The sequence below is a fragment of the Octopus bimaculoides genome, chromosome 11 (assembly GCF_046866305.1).
Source record: "Octopus bimaculoides isolate indiv1 chromosome 11, ASM4686630v1, whole genome shotgun sequence".
Lineage (NCBI taxonomy): Eukaryota > Metazoa > Mollusca > Cephalopoda > Octopoda > Octopodidae > Octopus > Octopus bimaculoides.
Genome location: NC_142938.1, coordinates 55,205,170 through 55,225,248, shown reverse-complemented (window position 1 = coordinate 55,225,248; position 20,079 = coordinate 55,205,170). Strand labels below are relative to the sequence as shown.

The following is a 20,079-nucleotide window of genomic DNA, read 5'->3' as shown; positions in this document are numbered from 1 at the left end:
TAAAACCTCCTTACAAGAGTGTATCTTTTGAACCCCTTGTAGAGTTTGGCACCAATATTCCTACAGGACAACTTATAAAAACCAACTTAAACCAGATTCATTCACGCCATTAACTAAAACACAGGACGGAGAAAAACTGATGAAGTGCAGCACAAAAGTCTAAAGATTGCAAGTGTTCCTGAAAATAAAGTGTTGACGCTATTTGTGTCGTTATATCTATTGGTAAGAAGCTTATTATTGTACTGTTTGGTGCAAAAATTTGATAGCGAAAAAAATTTTCATGAATCCCTCACCCCAAAATTTAGTGTATTAAAATAAAATGTTGAATTTCACAACGTGATAATAGAAAAACATGATAAAAAATATTTGAAATTTTACTTCCATTTTCTTGTCACTGATATTCATATATTCTTCACAAATATCAACTCATTGTTATGAGCATTACTCTTATTTTCACGCATGCATACACGAGTGAACGCATACGCATGACTACTAACCCATTCAAACATGTTAGGTTCAAAATTCTTTTGACTCTTATTCCTTGATAACCATCTGCTATTCTTTGTTTAAAAAAAAAATTACAAGGCAATAGCATTGAAGTAAGTGATAATACACGATACTTCTACCCTTATAGTTTATCACACACACACACACACACACACACACACACACACACACACACACACACACACTCATGAACATGCACATACACTTACACACACACATTAGTTGCATGTGTGTTTTTGTGAGTTTTGGTACCTTACATGCGCCACGGGGTTTTAATTGCTCTTTGTCCAATGATTTTCTTGTGAATTCGGCGGCAAATATTAGTTCGCCTTTCTATTAGAACTATTTTCTTATTTGAAAACTTTGTTTGGAGATCTGTACAGACGGTATGTCCTGAACGGACGCTCTTTGTGTCGTTATATTTACTGGCAAGAAGCTTATTATTGTACTGTTTGAAGTTCTTTTGGAAACCTTCATAATTTCCTACTTTGGTTGTTTGGTGAACGGCAAGAACAGTGTTTGTAACGTCAATCACAACAAAACGAGATATTAAAGAATAAGTGACCAACCAATTGTCGTAAGCTGGACTACCAACAATCAATTCAGGAATATTTTCCCAAGGATAGTTTTTAGTTGTAAAGAAATAATCTTCAGCGTCCGAACGGAAAATTTTACCGCGATGACGTGCTGCATTTTCGATAGAGGAACCACTGGAAGCTTCTTGTTCTGTGAGATTCATTACGTTTGTCCGACGACCGACTATGAATACTGGAGAAGTTGAGTAATCGATTTTCTGATCAATCAACTCTAATGTTGGTATAAGGTTCGAATTGAACAGTATATCTGAGTTAACGTAAGCGTAGAAAGTGCTGTTGATATTTCTTAAAACATAGAGAAACATATGCTTAAGTATAGGCACACCAACTTCACCAGCCACCGGAACTGACCATATTTCGCAATTTGGACAGGAACATTCAGAATAATTAACTGAATCATTGAGGAACAGAATCACTCTGACATCATAACCTAATGATAACCAGTTATTTAAAGAATTGATGTGTATTTTATGCTTCTGGTCTTTGCTGTTCCACGTTGTGAACAGCGTAAGAAAGGCTTTGTTTCTGGTTTGATTTTGATTTGGTACATTTTCTGAACGACACGTGTCGTTAACGGATAAAGTGTAGTTAAAATCTTTCGGAAATTCAAAAGAGTGTTTTAAAATATTGTTATTGAAATCAGATTCAATACTAATTGACGACGCAGTAAGTTCTGCTGAAATTGAAAATTTCTTGAAATAAGACACAATTCCTACTGTCATAATAATGTAAATGACTGCAATGAAGATTAAGAATTGGTTGCGCCGCATGATAACTGGCTGGTGTCGAGTTTGGCAAATCAGTATTCTTTATTTCACTGCAAAAAGAAAGAAAGAATGATTAAAAACAAAATTTAACATTTATTTCAGTTAAACAACAATAATATTAATATAATTAAGCATTTTTATTTTATCTAATATTGGAATAGTACCAATATCGTACCATGCTACCCAGTACGCCGGCATGGGCATACTGGGCAGTTGCCTGCAGTCCTTATGAGTCTAAGGGCCCGATTCTGATCTATGTATGTCAATAGCCCGGATGCCTATAATGTTGCTAAGACAGTCCTGAATATTAGACTGTTGAAAGACTTAAAAATCTACTTCACTTGTTCAAAGATTTGAGCCACATTATTTACCAGTCCTGTTTCTTTTTATACCTGTTCCATCTACAACCTATCTACTGCATATTTCATAGCCCTTTTTCACTAACACGCTGGCCTAACCCCACCACAACTGCCATTACTGCCCTTCGCTTATCAGACCTTCACAAGCAGTTGTGATTCAACTAAAACTCTTTGCACTGAGTGCTGATCTTTGGTAGAAGAACCGTGCCTCAAATCTCTCATTCTCTGGATGAATATCAGACACGAACCCACACAGAATGATTCCTGAGTCACATCAAGCTCTGTACCTTCTTTTACAACAAACAAACTAATAACAGCAACACCAAATAATTTTACTGATCTCGGCTGCCTCTCATTCCACTGGATACACAGCCAAGGACAGTTTAAAACTTTTAATATATTCACAGCCTTGGTCGGAATTCATTACACATCGCCGCCTTGGACACCGACACGACCGCCGCCAACCAACAGTCAAGGTTGGTACTGTATGACGGCCTGACTTCTAAATCACTTTGGCAACTCATTCATCCCCTCTTCTACCGCAAACTTCTCAATGGCCAAACCACCACGTAAGTGATAACTCATCTCCATTATTCCTAACACACCTCCCCCTTCCTACATCATCAACCTAATCACCCACTTATCACTTATCTCTCTCATTTATTTATTTCTCAAAATCTATCGGACTAATGCCTTGTATCCCCATCGTTTTTATTTGCAGCAACCCTTGAAAACTCATATCTAAATGCTTCTAACAATTCTTCTCACCTTTGGCATCAAGCCACATCTCACACATCCATGGCACTCTTTCTGCCACTTCTTTCTTGCCAGGTACCGTTACTATGCATATCAAAACGCTATGCTGTGATCCTTTCACAAAGAACTCATAGCAGCCAGATTTATCCTAAAACCTTACATTACACTCGATCTCAGCTTTCTCACTCTACCCCACCTCAGCGAATTTGTCCCGAGGATTTTACTTTTGATTTCCCGAGGATTTTGCGACTCGTTAAGTGGGGAGGCCATGGTCACCAAAATGGGTCCCACACCCTTTTCCTGTAACCATTCCAGAGTTGCAAGGTAAGTGTATCGATGACTATTTCAGTGACCCCAGTCCTCTTATGCGCGAACACTGACCTGCATCATTTCCTTCTTTAATTCCGTTCGCATTACCTTAAAATCCAAATCTATCATCTTCCACACCTTTGCCAATAGCATTCCACTATTCCATCTTTGTATGTATGTGTGTGTGTGTGTGTGTGTGTGTGTGTGTGTGTGTGTGTGTGTTTCTGTGTTTATGTGGGAGTGTGAAGACCGTGAAGAAAGTCAAACAAATGCAACATTACAAATGAAACGAATATCTCCGACTGTCTAAAATGATCGTGAAGAGTAAACTAAACTCAAAACTTGAGATGGCACTTCAAAAGCCATAAGCAAAGGGTGTAGAATGAGAAAGAAAGATCTGAGCATATTTTGATTACAAAAAAGCTTTTTAGCAATGTCCCCACGATTGGTATCTAGAAACATTTTCCGGAGTAAGATCAACACCAAGAAGTTATTTCAAATAAAAATGAAAGAAAATGGGAATGTATGGCAAGTAATTCTTCAGATACAAACAAAAGAGAGAATTATTGTAAACGGAACTCATACCATGTAAAAGAAAAATACTCTCTCTTTCCCTCCCTCTCTCTCTCCTTCTCTCCTTCCCCACTCTCTCTCTACCTCTCTTTCCCTCTCTCTCTCTCCCTCTGTCCATTTGCTCATATTTTAAGTAACAACTGATCACCAACTGGATCTATGTTCACTATTGAAGAGATACAGTTATCCAAACTAGGAAAGTTCTAGTTTGTGATGTCTAAACATACAGAAGATATTTGTTGGATTAGCTCGAGAGGAAGACATCTAATGTTAGGGATCTGACACGCAAGATGGTTTCATTTGCTTGCTTTGCTTTCGTTGTTCAAGGTCCATGTCGAGCAATAATTAGTCGATTAGAGAGTTGCATTCCCGATCGCTAGATTGTGCGTTCCATTCTCCTTCATGGCGGCACGTTGTGCTCTTGGGCAAAACATTTCATTTCATGTTGTTCCAGTTCGGCCAGCTGTAAATGAGTGAACCCTGTGACAAAATAACCTTCCGATAGAGGAAATGTTAGCCTGCTCGCCAAGCCAGCAGGTTGGCATCATTCGAAAGCTAAAACAATTTAGGAAGAGTCTTTAGAGAAAAAATAGTGAGTTCATCCAACTCTCTTTCCGCTACAAAAAGTCAGTTACGATAGCCTGACATCCAGAATACTGGAAAATACTATACTTCACTTATGAGATTTCAAAAGACTAAAATATGTCCGTAGTTGTTATAGTGCTGCTAAGATCATACCTACTTTCCACAACACTGGTTACATTCTATTTTAAAATATATTCAAGGATTGTCTCCCTTGAAATTTTTGAGCAGAGTTGATTACTTAGGAAATGTATTCTTCTTACTACATTATGTTGGCATTGATTTTACCAACAGCAATGTAGGTGGGGTTAGACATTCCTAGGCGGCACTTTTTGAGGGTAGCACTTTTTGAGGGCAGCACTTTTTGAGGGCAGCACTATTAGATCAGCTGTAGTGAAGAGGGACAAACTGAAGGCTGCCCCGAGTGCCACACACTTCAGCTATGCCACTGCTTACTATGTACATTTCTTACAGACCTCGTCACTGAGTTATTAGTTTGTATCCCCAGTGAACTTGCTGTCACCCTCAACTATTATTTCTCCTTTTCCGAGAATTTTCCCACTCGTTAAATGGAGCGGCCATGGACACCAAAATGGTCCCCAATTATGCTAATATTACTATTTTACTGTTTTATTGCTTTCCAGCACTAGAATGTTTAGAAAAACATGAATAGCCCAGCTGCTTTGCTCGAGATCAGGCATCGACAACCAGTGGATCACGGACCACAAGTGAACCACTCTGTATGTGTGTGTATGTGTGTGTGCGCGCGCGCTCGTGTCTTCTTACTTGCTTCAGTTATTGGATTACAACCATGATGATTCCGATATGTACTCTATCGTTCTCTTCTGTCGCTACAGGGACGTAAACCAATTAACGCCGGGTGTCAAGCGGTGGTGAGGAAACAAACTCAACGATACAAAGACGCACACACATACACACACATACATTCATATATGTATACATATACATATATGTGTGTGTGTGTGTGTGTGTGTATGTGTATGTATGTGTGTGTGTATGTGTGTGTGTATGTGTGTGTGTGTGTGTGTATTTACAAGGCGAGCTTCCTCATTTTTTCCGTCTATCAAACTCATTCATAGAGCAATGATCAGCGCAGAGCTATAGTAGAGATGTGATTACGAAGCGGGTTTCTTAATCACACAGCCAAGTGTGTCCCTCGGATGAACATTTCTAAAGGATTTTTCAAATTTAATATCTATGAACTCTTGAGTAGTTTGATAACTTTTAGTAAGTCTTTTGTACCACGATTTGCTTAATTTTTACTTCTATAGGGACTTCTATAGGCATGGGAATTGTATATTATGTGAAGGTGTGTGGCTTAGCGGTTAGAGTTTTCGGCTCACTATCGTAAGGTCGAGAGTTCGAATCCTTGAGCAACACACTTTATTTCACGTTGCTCTAGTCCACTCAGCTGGCAAACATGAGTTGTACTTGCAGTTCAATAGGCCGGCCTTCTTACGTTCGGTGTGTCACGCTGGATCTCTCTGAGAACTACGATAAGGGTACGCGCGCCTGTTAAGTGCTCGATCACTTGCATGTTAATTTCTCGAGAAGGCTGTTCCTTTGATCGGATCAACTGGAACCCTCGTCACCATAACTGACGGAGAATCAGCTATCATTGTATATGATACAGTATGCATGTATGCTAAAGGAAGATATGTTTTTTTATAAAATCCAAAAAGGACCATCATAAAATATCGTTGATCCCCAATTCTACAAGATTTTCATGAAAACGAAGTCTTTGGACATGATTGTGTGATTAAGTAGCTCACTTTGAAATCACGTGATTTGGGGTCCAATCCCACAGTACGGCATCTTGGGATTGCATCTTCTACCCTGGGCCTACCAATGCTTTATGAGTGAGTATGGTAGATGGAAATCGTGTGGTAACCTGTCTAGCGAGCGCGTGTGTGTATGTTTGTCCCCAACAATGCTTTACAACTGGAGTTGGATGGTTTATGTCCCCGTAAATTAGCGGTTTGACAAAAGTGAACGATAGAATAAGTACCAGATTTTATATGAAAGAAAAACAATTTATTTTCTAGTAGAAGGACACTCTGATGTAAAACCTGCGATTTCATGTTATTATTGGTAATCTCGCTTCGGCTTATCACTAGGAACTAGTCAAGGAGACTCAGAGAGCAGTAGTTATGTTGCTCAAGCGTTTATCACTATAACCCAGTGATGTACGGGTATCTCTTTAAGGTTTATTTGTCCCTCCATCTACTGAAAGCCCTATTGCGATGGAAGAGTGACAGACCTAACCAGTTTGAAGCGCTCCGTAAATTACAACTTTCGTTTGTCACCTACTCTTCAAACCATGCAAAATCTGCAATGAGATTGAACAATCATCTGAGAAGTCACAGATGGGAAGTCAGAAATGCTATTGTGAGCGAAGTAGCACAAGGAGGCATCAATCATCATGTATGTACGTGTATATATGTATGTATGTATGTATGTATGTATGTATGTATGTATGTATGTATGCATGCATGCATATATGTCTCTTCTGTATTTAATCATTTAAATTCTTCTCTGAAGAAGGTGCTAGTTTCTAACAAAGATACAAAGCTCCATCTTTGGAATGTAGATAACGAAAACAATGTCACATTTTAAACCTGATAAAAGTTTTGCATAGTTTCAATGTTCTACTTACAGATTGTATTTATAATGTGCGAATTAGTTTGTTGATTTCTTTTACTGAAAATCCAAGCTTATCCAGGCTGCCAGTTAGGCATTTACAAAACCAAGTGCTCCAATTACTATTGGTATAAATGTAAATTTGTAATCTGGACATAGAAGCTGGAGATGTCAAGAGATATTCACATCAAGATCTCCTTTCCTGTTGTGTCCCAAACAACGATATCCGGCCTGTTATGTTTATACTTGACAGATGTTTTGATGGAAATGTTCCACCAGTTTTCCTAGTGCTGGTATTTGTGTACGTATTCAATAACATGTGGAGTTTCTATAATTATTTCAGGACACTCTTACTTCCGAATAGCATTGTTTTTGCAATAACATTATGTCGCATAGGAAGAGTGTACCTTGATGACATTTTTGGGCAGCTGCTAATCACATGTATGATGTCTTCTACAGAAATATGCATGTATGTAAGTATGTATGTATGTATGTATGTATGTATGTAAATCAGTGTAAACCTAAAAAGAGGTTTAAGGACTGCACAAGGACCAACATGAAGTCATTTGGAATTGGATCCAAAGGTCATAGAAACCCTGACTTCGGACCGAACTGGATAGCGAACAAAAGTGTGGAGTAGAGTTAAAGCTTTTGAAGAGGCCAGGATGACCTACGCAAGATTCAAGCGAAATTTAAAGAAGAGGGTTATGCTCAATTTGTAACAGACCATGCCTGTCTTTTGCTGAGCTCAAATCTCATTTGCGGACCCATGAAAACGAACCTCCACCATCTATGCTGCCTATATATATCTGTGCATACCTGTCATTACTGTGTATGCCATAAGGTCTGCAAATCTAATGGAGGCCTCAAAAGACAGTTTAAGATCCACAAAGATCAGAACTTAACTGCAGCTCTTGGTGGTCCACATCAGATATGCAATCTATGTGGCTGTCTTTTCAAAATATTGTCTGGTTTAAAAAGCCACAGCAGACGCCATAAGAGGCCTAAGGTGTAGGGACGATAGGTGATCAAACTGTGCATAAGGAGTAGACAACCACCACCACCACCACTACCACCATGTATGTATCTATGTATGAATGTATGTTTCTATGTATATGTATGCATGTTTATCTGTATGTTTGTTTGCACGTATGTATGTATGTATGTATGTAGGTAGGTAGGTAGGTAGGTAGGTAGGTAGGTAGGTAGGTGTATGTACGTACGTATGTAAGTATGTATGTCTGTATATATGTATGTATATATGTATGTATGTCTTCTCCAACCTATAACATTAAACTGCATCCGGTGGTGAGGTTCCAGTTCGGGAGTTTCCGAGTTGTGGGGAGAATGGAATCACCCCCTAATTATTATTACTCCCCGGTCCGTTCTGACTCGGAACAGGAGTAGTACCAGTCAGGGTCTCAGCTATGGATTAAACAGATTTCCCAGGAGTTGAGGAGGCTCCCTTTGCTTTTGACAAATCCGCGAGGAAGGCAACACGTTTAGGAGAAAGATACTCGGACATAAATAGTTACTAGTTATCCTGCAACGCTTGTCACTGGAAACTACTATGGCGACCGAGAGAGAGCAGCAAAAGTGTTGTACAAGCTTTTGTCACTTAAATCCAATGATGTATAGATGTCTCATACATTTATTATGAGAGGGCTATCATCTGTCAAGATGAGACAGTCGCCATGTATGTACGTACGTACGTACGTATGTATGTATGCATGTATGTATGTATGTATGTATGTATGCGTGTGTCTGTGTGTCTGTGTGTATGTATGTATGCATGAGCGCATGTATGTACGTGTCCGTCAGTCTGTCTGTCTATGTATGTATGAATGCATGTATGTATGTGTCTGTTTGTCTGTCTGTATGTGTATGTAAGTATATATGTATATATGTATGTATGTATGTATGTATGTACGTGTGTATTCATGATGTAAGTATGTAGGGATGCATGTATGAATGTATGTCTGCATGTGTATATCATATGTATATACATACATACATACATATATATATATATATATATATATATATATATATATATATATATATATATATATATATATATATATATATATGTATGCATATATATATATATATATACACACACACATATGTTGTGTATGTATGCATTTTTACATGTATGTATGTATGTGTGTATGTATGTATATGAATATATTTTTGTATACATGCATGCATGTATATATATAAGTGCGTGTGTGGGTTATGCATGTATGCATTTTTCTATGTATGTATGTATCTATGTACATACGTAAGTCACATCTAGCACTGACTCATTTACAAAAGAAGCTGCTAGTTTCTAATCACGTGCTTATTTATTATCAAGTGTCGTACATTTTGTCTTTCTTACAAAGACTTGTTATAATCAACCTCAACATTTAATAAAAGTTTTGCGCGTTACTCCACCCACCTCATCCCCCCTCTCTCTCTCTCTCTCTCCTCTCTCTCTCTCTCTCTCTCTCTCTCTCTCTCTTGAGGACGTTTTACATGAAGAGATGGTCCGCACCTAGTAATGTGTCTTAGTGTATTTGTGCGTATAACAATGTATGTACGTATGTATGCGTGCATATGTTTCTAAGTCCGTCTGTGATCTGTGATGAGTAATTTTTAATGATTACTAGCAGAAATACCCGGCGTTGCCCGAGTTAAAGAGAATAATGAAATCTAAAAACGCCGTCTAGACTACGCAACCCTCAACTGTTAGTAGCTACGATACCATATTTCTACATTAATAACTCTCCAATCCATGCCAGCATGGAACATAGACATTAAGTGGAATGCTAGAAGAAAGTTTTCAACTCATATGTATATAAAGTAAATACACGTAATTCAGAAACACATCTTGTGTATTTTATTTTGTAACCAAACAAACAGGTACAGATTATAAATAATGAAAGGCCAATTTTGGTGATTCATTTGACAGAGGTAGTAGAGAGACAATGCGATGATAAATCTGAGGTTGGATCTTGAAAGTTTGGATGAATGCTGCCTCAGTTAAATCTCTTGTGGCTCCAAATGATGTCATCTGTAGTACAGCGTCGTATTGTCTAATTTTGTTTTGCAAATGTTAGGAATATTGGTCAGATGATGATAACAGTTTCTTCAATAGCTCTGGAGGTTGGGGATTGTGGAATTGTTGGGAATGTTTTTAACTTTGGTGTTATATGTATTGCTTGAATTTCTTTGACATATGAAATATATGTATTTTCACTGGGTTTGCAAAAGAGAGTTGTGTAGTTCTCGAGTTTTAGGGATTCACACAGACGCACAGACAGACAGACACACAGACAGGCAGACACACAGACAGACAGACACACAGACAGACAGACACACAGACAGACAGACACACATTCTCATCTTTATATATAGAGATATATATATACACACACACGCGCACCCAAACACACGTATATATATGTATATCAATATAAATATATGAAAGTCAATGAAGTTTCGTAAAAGAAGGTGATCATGTACATACGTTGTTGCTGTTGTGATTATAACACCTCGTTGTAAACAATGTTCCTTGTTTTCCCTTGTGGAGCATATGCAAATAGGTTGTTTTTTGCTGCCCATTCTTGAGCAGCCAACATACAGTTGTCCATGTGAGAAGCGGGCTCTTCCAAGAGAAGATCAGCTACAGACAGTGCTCATCTGTTATGTTCGGGTTAAAATTTCATCAACATCAAAAATATATGAATTTTCATGTGAGTTATGGCCGTTATGCATAGAATATAATTTCCAAATTGCAGACAAAATTTACAATCGATAAATGTCTTAGAACAACCAGTCTCTCATCTGGGAAGGCCTTGAAATCAATGTTACCAACTGGGGACTATGTGTATCGCAGTGATAATAAAAAGACTCAAAGGAGGTCTGCAACGAAATAATTTTACTCAACACTTTGCAAGTGAATCAGTGGAGGCAAAGATGCGTCTCATTTACTTGACAATTTATGCACCACATTGCAGAAATCACAATGTAAGTATATCTGAAAGGGTAGTCTTACACTGTTGTACCGTTGAATTACAAATAATGCTCATCTGTTATGTTCGGCTTAAAATTTCATCAACATCAAAAATATATGAATGTTCATGGGAGTTATGGCCGTTATGCATAGAATGTAATTTCCAAATTTCATAAAGATCCATTCAGTACTTTTGACGTAGTTTTGGATAAGAAAACAAATGACTAATGTGTGTGTTTGTGTGCATGTGTATGTGTGTGATGGGTGTATATATGTATAGATATCTGTATGCATGTATATATATGTATATATGTGTACATATTACATGAACATCTATATATATATACATCTACACATATGTATACATATACATGTATGCATATAGATCTATATATATATATATATATATATATATATATATATATATATATATATACATATACGTGTACATATACATCTATATATATATACATATACATCTCTCTCTCTCTCTCTCTCTCTCTCTCTCTCTCTCTCTCTCTCTCTCTCTCTCTCTCTCTCTCTTTCTCTCTCTTTCTGAAAGTATCTGTCATTACAGTATCGAAATGTGATTGTTTCAGTTAGTGGAATAGTTTCATTTTTAAAGTGAAAGTATTTGACATGAGTGTTTTTGTTTCACTTTTGACACGTAATACTTAAATAGTGGAGGAGATATTATGTTGCCTTGGGCTCGAACTCTGCAAGAAGTTAAAAAAAAATTTTTTGACTAAAACACAACTGGAACCCTAAGTAAGGCATCTGTAAAATTTGAATGAAATTGGTTGCGTAGTTCTCGAGTTTTAGGGATTCACACAGACAGACAGACAGACACACATTCTCATTTTTATATATATATAGATTAAATAGGAACGGCTGCATAATCTCTCTCTCCCCCTCACACACACATATATGTATATGTGTGTGTGTGTGTGTGTGTGTGTGTGTGTGTGTGTGTGTGTGTGTGTGTGTTTCTGCCATTGTTTCCATATTTCTTTCATGCCTAAGGGTCACAATTGTTATGAGACTTTTAATAACCAGGAGGGATTTCTCCCTCCACCCCACCCTTCTCCCTCCATTTATTTTGCTTGTTCTTTTCCTCCTTTTCTTTTCCTCTCTTTACACACTCATACACCACACACACACACACACACACACACACACACATACATATATATTATATATATATATATATATATATATATATTTATATATATATATATATTTATATATATATATATACAAACAGGTTACTTGTTAAATTTATAGATAAACGCATACATATACATATACAGATACACATACATACATACATACATACATACATACATACATACGCGCGCGCGAGGTTAACATTGTTTTTTATATCTGTTTTCGAACAATGGAGCTTTGTATCTTTGTTAGCAACGACACTTCACTGTCTCAAATAATTAAAAATAAGAACATACATACATACATACATACATACATACATACATACATATGCAAAAAATATACATGAGATGAAAAAGAGCTTTGACCTAGTTACAACATTCTCAAAGGATGTAAGGTTGAAGTTTGGTCTGAATAAATGTTGTTATATGGTTATGAAAAGGGAGAAAACTATAAACCAGAGTAGCAACATTTCCATCAATGATTTCCTATATATCTGACGAGGAATGTTACAAGTATCTAGGGCTGGATGAAAGCATATCTTACAATGTCACTAAAGAATATTACAGCCGAATAAAGAAAATTTGGACCTCAGAACTCTGTATTCAACAAAACAGTGACCCACAATGTGTTTGCAGTGTCAGTACTCATACCAACATTTGGGCTGCTTGATTGGGCGCTTGATAAAATCCGATCCATTGATGTGAAAACCCGAAAAATACTAACAAGCACACATAATTTCCATGTCAACTGTGACGTAGACTGCGTGCGTGCGTGGGTGTGGCTGTGGGGGTGTGGGGTGCGTGTGTGTGTGTGTGTGTGTGTTTGTGTGTACACAGAATACACAAGGAATTTTCGTTACTAACGCAATGTAATAGATATGTAACATAAGTGCTCAGTTTGATTTACCACAAAACCTCCGGTTTGAACTACAAAAGTGTGATGTTGAGATTGCTTATCAGAGGTGGTTAGAAGTAGTCTCTTCTTGAACGAGTAGGTATAGAATGAAGTAAGAAATAAAAAAATAAAAAAACATTTGGCATCAATCGAAAAGGACGTTTAATTTAGACACAGAATGTAAGTACACATGTTTATATTCTCTGTCTCAATCAAAAATTTTTCTCGAGTGATGTCAAATATATATATGTGTGTGTGCGCGCGCACATATTATGTGTGTATAGGCGAGCTGGCAGAAACGTTAGCACACCAGGCGAAATGCTTAGCGGTATTTCGTCTGCCGCTACGTTCCGAGTTCGAATTCCACCGAGGTCGACTTTGCCTTTCGTCCTTTCGGGGTCGATTAAATAATTACCAGTTACGCACTGGGGTCGATATAATCGACTTAATCCGTTTGTCTGTCCTTGTTTGTCCCCTCTGTGTGTAGCCCCTTGTGGGTAGTAAAGAAATAGCACATATTATGTGTGTATATGTATATGTACATATATACATATATATATATATATATATATATATATATGTATTGTGTATATGTATGAGTATATATGTATATATATATATATATATATATTTAAAATTATAATTTAGGGTATCTAAGAGACACCACCACGCTGAAAATAGCAGTCAAAGCTTGACTCTAAAACCACAATAAATGTTCATATAGTGCGAAGAGAGAAGGCGAAGAAACAAGACAAACTAGCAAAAAATTATTGGATAATTCCAGATCCCGGATTTCTGGCTTTGCATAAGAAATGCTTTGCCTTATCAGTGGAATATACATAGGAAACCACATAAATACAAATATATATATATATATATATATATATATATATATATATATATACATACAACATACAATATACTTACATATACGAATGTATACATACATATATATGCACGTATGCAGACGACCAGTTTCCATTGCCTGCCTAAAAACTCCTCGTGCGATATGGTCAGAATATATCACCATCACCGCAGTAAATATATTTATATATTTACTTCCTCGTTATATTTACTGCGGTAATATATTCTGACCAGGCGGGAAATATAAACTGGCCGTGTGCATACATGCATATATATGTATGTATACGTTCGTATATGTAAGTATATCGTATGATGTATATATATATATATATATATTTGTATTTATGTGCTTTTCAGTGTATATTCCACTGATGAGGCAAAGCATTTCTTATGCAGAGCCAGAAATCCGAGATCTGGAATTATCCAGTAATTTTTGCTAGTTTATTTTGTCTCTTCGTCTTCTCTCTTGGCGCTATATTAACATTTATTGTGGTTTTAGAGACAAGCTTTGACTGCTATTTTCAGTGTGTGGTGGTGTCTCTTAGATACCCTAAATTATAATTTTAAATAATTATTACCTTTGATGGTTTTTATTCCCATGCTGGCCACTTGATAAAATCGATGTTTTCAATATTGATCTTATCCTCATTTATATAAATATAAATATATATATATATATATATATATATATATATATATATATATATATATATATATATATTTATTTATTTATTTATTTATTTATTTATGGGTTTCAGTCAAGTGGCTGTACTCATGCTGGAGCACCACCGTGATTTTCTGTCTTTATGCTTTGCTCTCTTCACGTTCCTTGCATGGCTCTTCTCCTGCACCTGATATAGTCCAATCAAGAGTTTTGATGGCACATCTGGTGTATAAGAGAATTTGACATCGCTGCCCTAAACTGTGTCTCATTTCGAGCCATTGGTTCGTCTGGTATCGTGGAGAGGAAAGCGTAGAGTTTTGTCTTGAAGACCTCCACATCCGTGTCTTGCAGGTCTCTCAAATGTTTTGGCAGGGCATTGAAGAGCTGAGGTCCTCTGAAACCGAGGCTGCTGCAGTATCTTGTTCTTATGCGAGATGCAGTGGACGGCACCTTTGGCACCATGCAGTGGCGACCCGTGCGGGCATTCCTGTAGTACTTGATGCCAAAGTTCGGCACCAGTCCTTCCAGTATTTTCCATATGTATATTATTACATATCTCTCCCGCCTGCGTTCCAGGGAGTAGAGACCTAGTGCCTGCAGTCGCTCCCTGTAGTTCATCTGCTGGACTGTGGCGATTTTTTTTTGTATAGCGCCTCTGAATTGCCTCGAGTTCTGCTGTCCGTTTGACACTGTGTGGTGACCACAACTGAGAGCAATAGTCTAGGCGGCTCAGGACAAATGTCTTCCATAGAGTCAACATGACTTTTTGATCCCTTGTACGGAATGTCCTCAGTATCCACCCCGCCAGCTGTCTGCACTTTGCTGTCAACTTGACAATGTGCATGTGAAATGATGCATCACTACACATGTTGATGCCCAAGTCTCTCACGGTTTGTGGTTTTGGAATTGCAGTACCTCTAGGTCCTGTGTATGCCAGTTGGGAGGCACTTGTGGCCTTGTAGCGCAGTACTTGAAATTTTTCCGCATTGAACTGCATATTGTTTTGCTCTGCCCACTCATATATTACATTTAGGTCATTCTGTAGGCTTACAATTTTCATCGGGATTCTTTATTGCCTGAGATAGTTTTGTGTCATCAGCGTAGCTAGTGACAATGGCTCTCCGAGTGACCGTGGGCATGTCCAGAAGGGCCACTATGAACAGTAGTGGCCCCAGGACAGTTCCTTGCGGAACACCGCTCAATATTTGTGTTTCCCTAGATAGTTCTCCATTGGCTGCAACTGTCTGACTTCTACCATTCAGGAAGTCATGCAGCCATTCTCCTAATTTACCAGTTATGCCAAGGTTTCGCAGCTTGTGACATATCAAGCCATGATCAACTTTGTCAAAGGCTTTTGCAAAGTCGAGATATATCACATCAGCATTTGAATGGTCAAGTAGCTGCTTCATGACCCAGTCATAATGCTGCAGGAGCTGCGTGAGGCAGCTTCTACCTGGACGGAAACCATGCTGGGTCTCATTCAGCAAGTCATTTTCTTCTAGAAACGCAATCAATCTCTTTCTAACAATTCGTTCCATGACTTTGCTAATATGTGAAGTCAGAGAGATGGGCCTGTAGTTCCCAGCCTCTGCTCTGCTTCCACCTTTATGGATAGGACATATGGTGCCTTCCTTCAGCTTTTTGGGAAGTTTACCATTTGCAAGGAAACTCTGGAAGAGTATCCGGAGTGGTCCTGCTAATTCTTGTTTACACGACTTTAAGAAGACAGCCGGGAAACCATCGGGGCCAGTTGCCAAATTTAAGCTCATTTCATTTATGGCAGCTATTACATCTTCCTCTTCAATGTCAATGTAGGTAATGGATGCAGTCTTTTTCTGCTGAGTGCTATTGTCAAAGAAATCAGCTGGGTTCTTTATCTGCATGTGACTCAGAGGAGAAGTGAAGACACTCTTGAATTGTGCACTGAGCACTTCACTTATCCATGTGGGATCCGCAGTTAGTGAGCCATTAGGCAGGAATAGGGGTCCTATCTTATACTGTACCGTAGCAGTCTCTTTTGCAAATCTATAGAAAGCCTTGGGATTTGTTTTTATGCTTTCTACTGCTCTCTTCTCCTTCTCTGCTCTCTCCTTTTCATGGGAGAGTTTAATCTTGTTTTCTATTTCTAACAGTGTTAGTTTTAATTTAGCCCTTTTCCTATCCCCCAGTTCTCTATTTAACTGGTTTGAGACCTTTGTTCTGTGTCTCATAAGGATTTTCCTGTCTCTAGGAATTCTATTGGCATGTTTGCTGGTCTTTCTATATGGCACGTATTTGGTGAATATGTCTTGTATGGTTGACATAAAATGACTTAGTTTGAGGTCATTGTCTTGTATAGAAAGGCTGTCATGCCAGTTTTGATTTCGAATCTCTCTGCGAATTGACTTCCAGTCCGCCCTGTGGAAATTCAGGTTGGATATTGCTTGAGTCCTCCTGGTGGGGTGGGTGTCAGTGGGTTGCCTAGGACCATACATAGTTAATTCTATAATGTTATGATCTGAGAGAGATGTGGGCGTTATTTTCACATTATGGATTAGGCTCACATTGTTTGTGAAGCAGAGATCTAAAATATTGCTTCCTCTGGTTGGTTGGAGTATCACTTGTTCCATGAACAGCATGTGGGATAGTTCTAACAAAGACTTTGCCTGGCTTTGTTCATGCAGTGACATCCCAGCGAGGATGTGACCTTCAGGCCATTTAACATTTGGGAGGTTAAAGTCGCCTAGGAAAAGTATATTGATGTGTTGGTCCAGATTTGTCAAGACCTCTTCTATGCGTCTGAGGCTGTCCTCAAATTTACCCTCCTGCTTTGCGGTATTTGGTGGACGGTATGTTGAGCATACAACTACATCAATCTGTTTTATGTGTACTATTAAAGTATCACAGATAGAGTTTGAGTGTGATAGGAGTAGTAGGGGTGTGACATCTTCTCGGATGTACATTGCAACTCCCCCATGACTTCTATCCCTCCTGTCTGTTCGGAGCACGGCATACTCTGGTATGTTTATCTCCGCATCTGCTATATTAGGTGTTAGATGCGTTTCAGTAAGCACCATGCATATTGCTTGATTGCATGTAACTAGATCTTTCAAGTATAGAAACTTGTCTTTGCCGCCTATATACATATATATATATATATATATATATATATATATATATATATATATGTATGTATGTATACACACACACACACGCGCATAAATATAAATATATATATATGGTGCTAGGACAATTCGTCCCCGGTTATTTCGTCGTCGGTTAATTTGTCCCCGTTCAATTCGTCCCAAAATACTTTCAAATGTGATTTTCGAGGGAAAGTTTGGAACAATCACTTTAGAATTAAAATCGTCGTTGGACAGCTTCAGATGCTCTTTTCCTTTCTTTAAACACCACCTCCGACCCCCTCTCTCTCTCTTAAGTATTTGCGCTGAACAGTTTACGAACAAAGATTTTCAAGCAAATTAAATTAAATGTATTCAATACGCCTACCCATCAACATGACTACCTGCAAGATCGTAACTTCAGAGAAAGGAAAAATCAAAGTGGTCGATCAAGAAAATCATATATACACAAAAAATAAGCAGAATGCAGATAGATTGAAGATACACTGAAGATGCGAAAATCGTGTGTGCAAGGCGAGACTTCAAACGGATGAAAATTATAAAGGGCTTAAGATTGGGATCTATAATCACACTTCAACTGCTGCAGAGGTTGAAGATAATGGTTTCAAAGATAATAGTTTTAAATATTAAAGTCTATTTCATCTCGTGATGTCCCTCGCTCAATTATCGCTAGTGAAGTTCAGAATTTAAACGACCGTGCATTGTCGCAAATACCTCCATTTGCACAGCTTAATAGGAATATTAAGACATTGGCGGCAAACTGATTCCAACTATCCCGCCACCCCACTTACAAATGTTGGGTTTTCCATTCCAAGTGAATACTGCAACCTTGACAATGATGAAATGTTTTCACAGTATGGCAGCGGGATGGAAGATTCAAAACGAATACTAATATTTGCAAGTGACGAAGCATTTCGACAGTTAAAACAGCACAAGAATTGGGCGGGAGATGGAACATTTAAGTGCTGCTCTAGTATATTTTTGTCGATTATATATACTTCACATTTAAACTGTCACAAAGATGAGTTTTAGTCTAAAAATGCGGTGTTTTGTTGTCCTTGCCTTCCTGTCAGTTGATGATGTTGTAGATGGGTATGAACAACTTGTAGATGACGATAATATTTCACAGTCAATTGTATCCTATTTTTTAAAAAATTATATAAGACCACCTAGAGGAAGCGACGCCTTGAACCTCCATTTTCATTGCCTATATGGAATGTTTGGGATCGATATATGATGGTGATTGTCCCTATCTATCACCCGTACTCTCTATCCCTCTCTCTTTCTCTCTCTCTCTCTCTCTCTCTCTCTCTCTCTCTCTCCTTCCTTTTCTGTCTGTCTCTCTTTTTCTCTCCCTCCTACTCTCCCTCCTACTCTCCCTCACTCCCTTTCTCTTTCACTCTCTCACGTACCAACTCCGACTCACTCCATCATCACCATATGTTTCCGAAGTTGTACTTTTGGAGGAAGGAATTGATTTTGTTGGGGCATTCTTCAAAGCGATTTAAAGGTGCATGGGGAGGCCTGTAGAGACCAACAATGGTTCTGTCGTTGGCCTTGTTGAATAGTGATATGGCTTCACAGTAGCGAATTGAAAATGTTCTTGGCATCATCTGCAAAGGAGTCATGGAAAAAGATGGCTGTTCCTCCTTTATTTCGGTCTGTCCGATCTGCATGGATGCTGGTGAAATCTTTTATTTTCACCTCGGCATCTATGTGAGTGCTGCTTAGGTGAGTTTCAGTAAGGATAAAGAAAGGGATGCAGTGTGCCGTTTCGACAAGCCAACTCTCTATGTATGGAATCTTCCATTTTGGGGCAGTGAGTGAAGGATTGATGCCACGTACATTTAGCAGGAATGTCGAGCCAAGGGTAGTTTGATGTTTGTATTGTTCTAAGTGCTTAGTCTTATATGTTATCTTGTTCAGAGGCAGCAGCGAGGGTAGTTTTTGCATGGAGCTGTGTGTGATGTTCTAGTTGATGGTGGATGTGTGTTCCTTGTGTTTTGTATACATGGCTGCTTATAGCGCGTTAGATCTCCTGGCTTGGGTCGGCCTTCATATTTTCTAGATAAGTTAGTAAAAAAAGAGTTACCTCTTTAGTTTGCCACTCGGTCAGATGATACATTGTTCATGTTTATATTATTTGGTGTTATGGTTATCCCATAATTGTCTTCGTTGTTTGGTTTTAGGAGGTGAAACGTGGTTGTATTTTGTTTTTGTTGTTGTTGTTGCACTCCTCTGTTTATTATTTTTCG

General features: G+C 38.2%; 1 protein-coding gene across 4 annotated transcripts in view; it reads right to left on the bottom strand.

The window, feature by feature from the left end:
• Positions 1 to 362: 362 nt before the first annotated feature.
• Positions 363 to 20,079, bottom strand: part of LOC106869864 (uncharacterized) — an 83,126-nt gene continuing 63,409 nt past the window's right edge. For 2 of the 4 annotated variants that reach the window (XM_052971821.2, XM_089360053.1), the window contains one exon: positions 626 to 1,920. In XM_052971821.2, coding sequence (XP_052827781.1) covers positions 761 to 1,873 — 1,113 coding nt within the window. In that variant the 5' untranslated portion in view covers positions 1,874 to 1,920 and the 3' untranslated portion in view covers positions 626 to 760. Of the gene's footprint in view, positions 1,921 to 14,101; positions 14,174 to 20,079 lie in introns of those variants that run through there. The other 2 variants (XM_089360054.1, XM_014915783.3) reach the window with 2 other exon arrangements.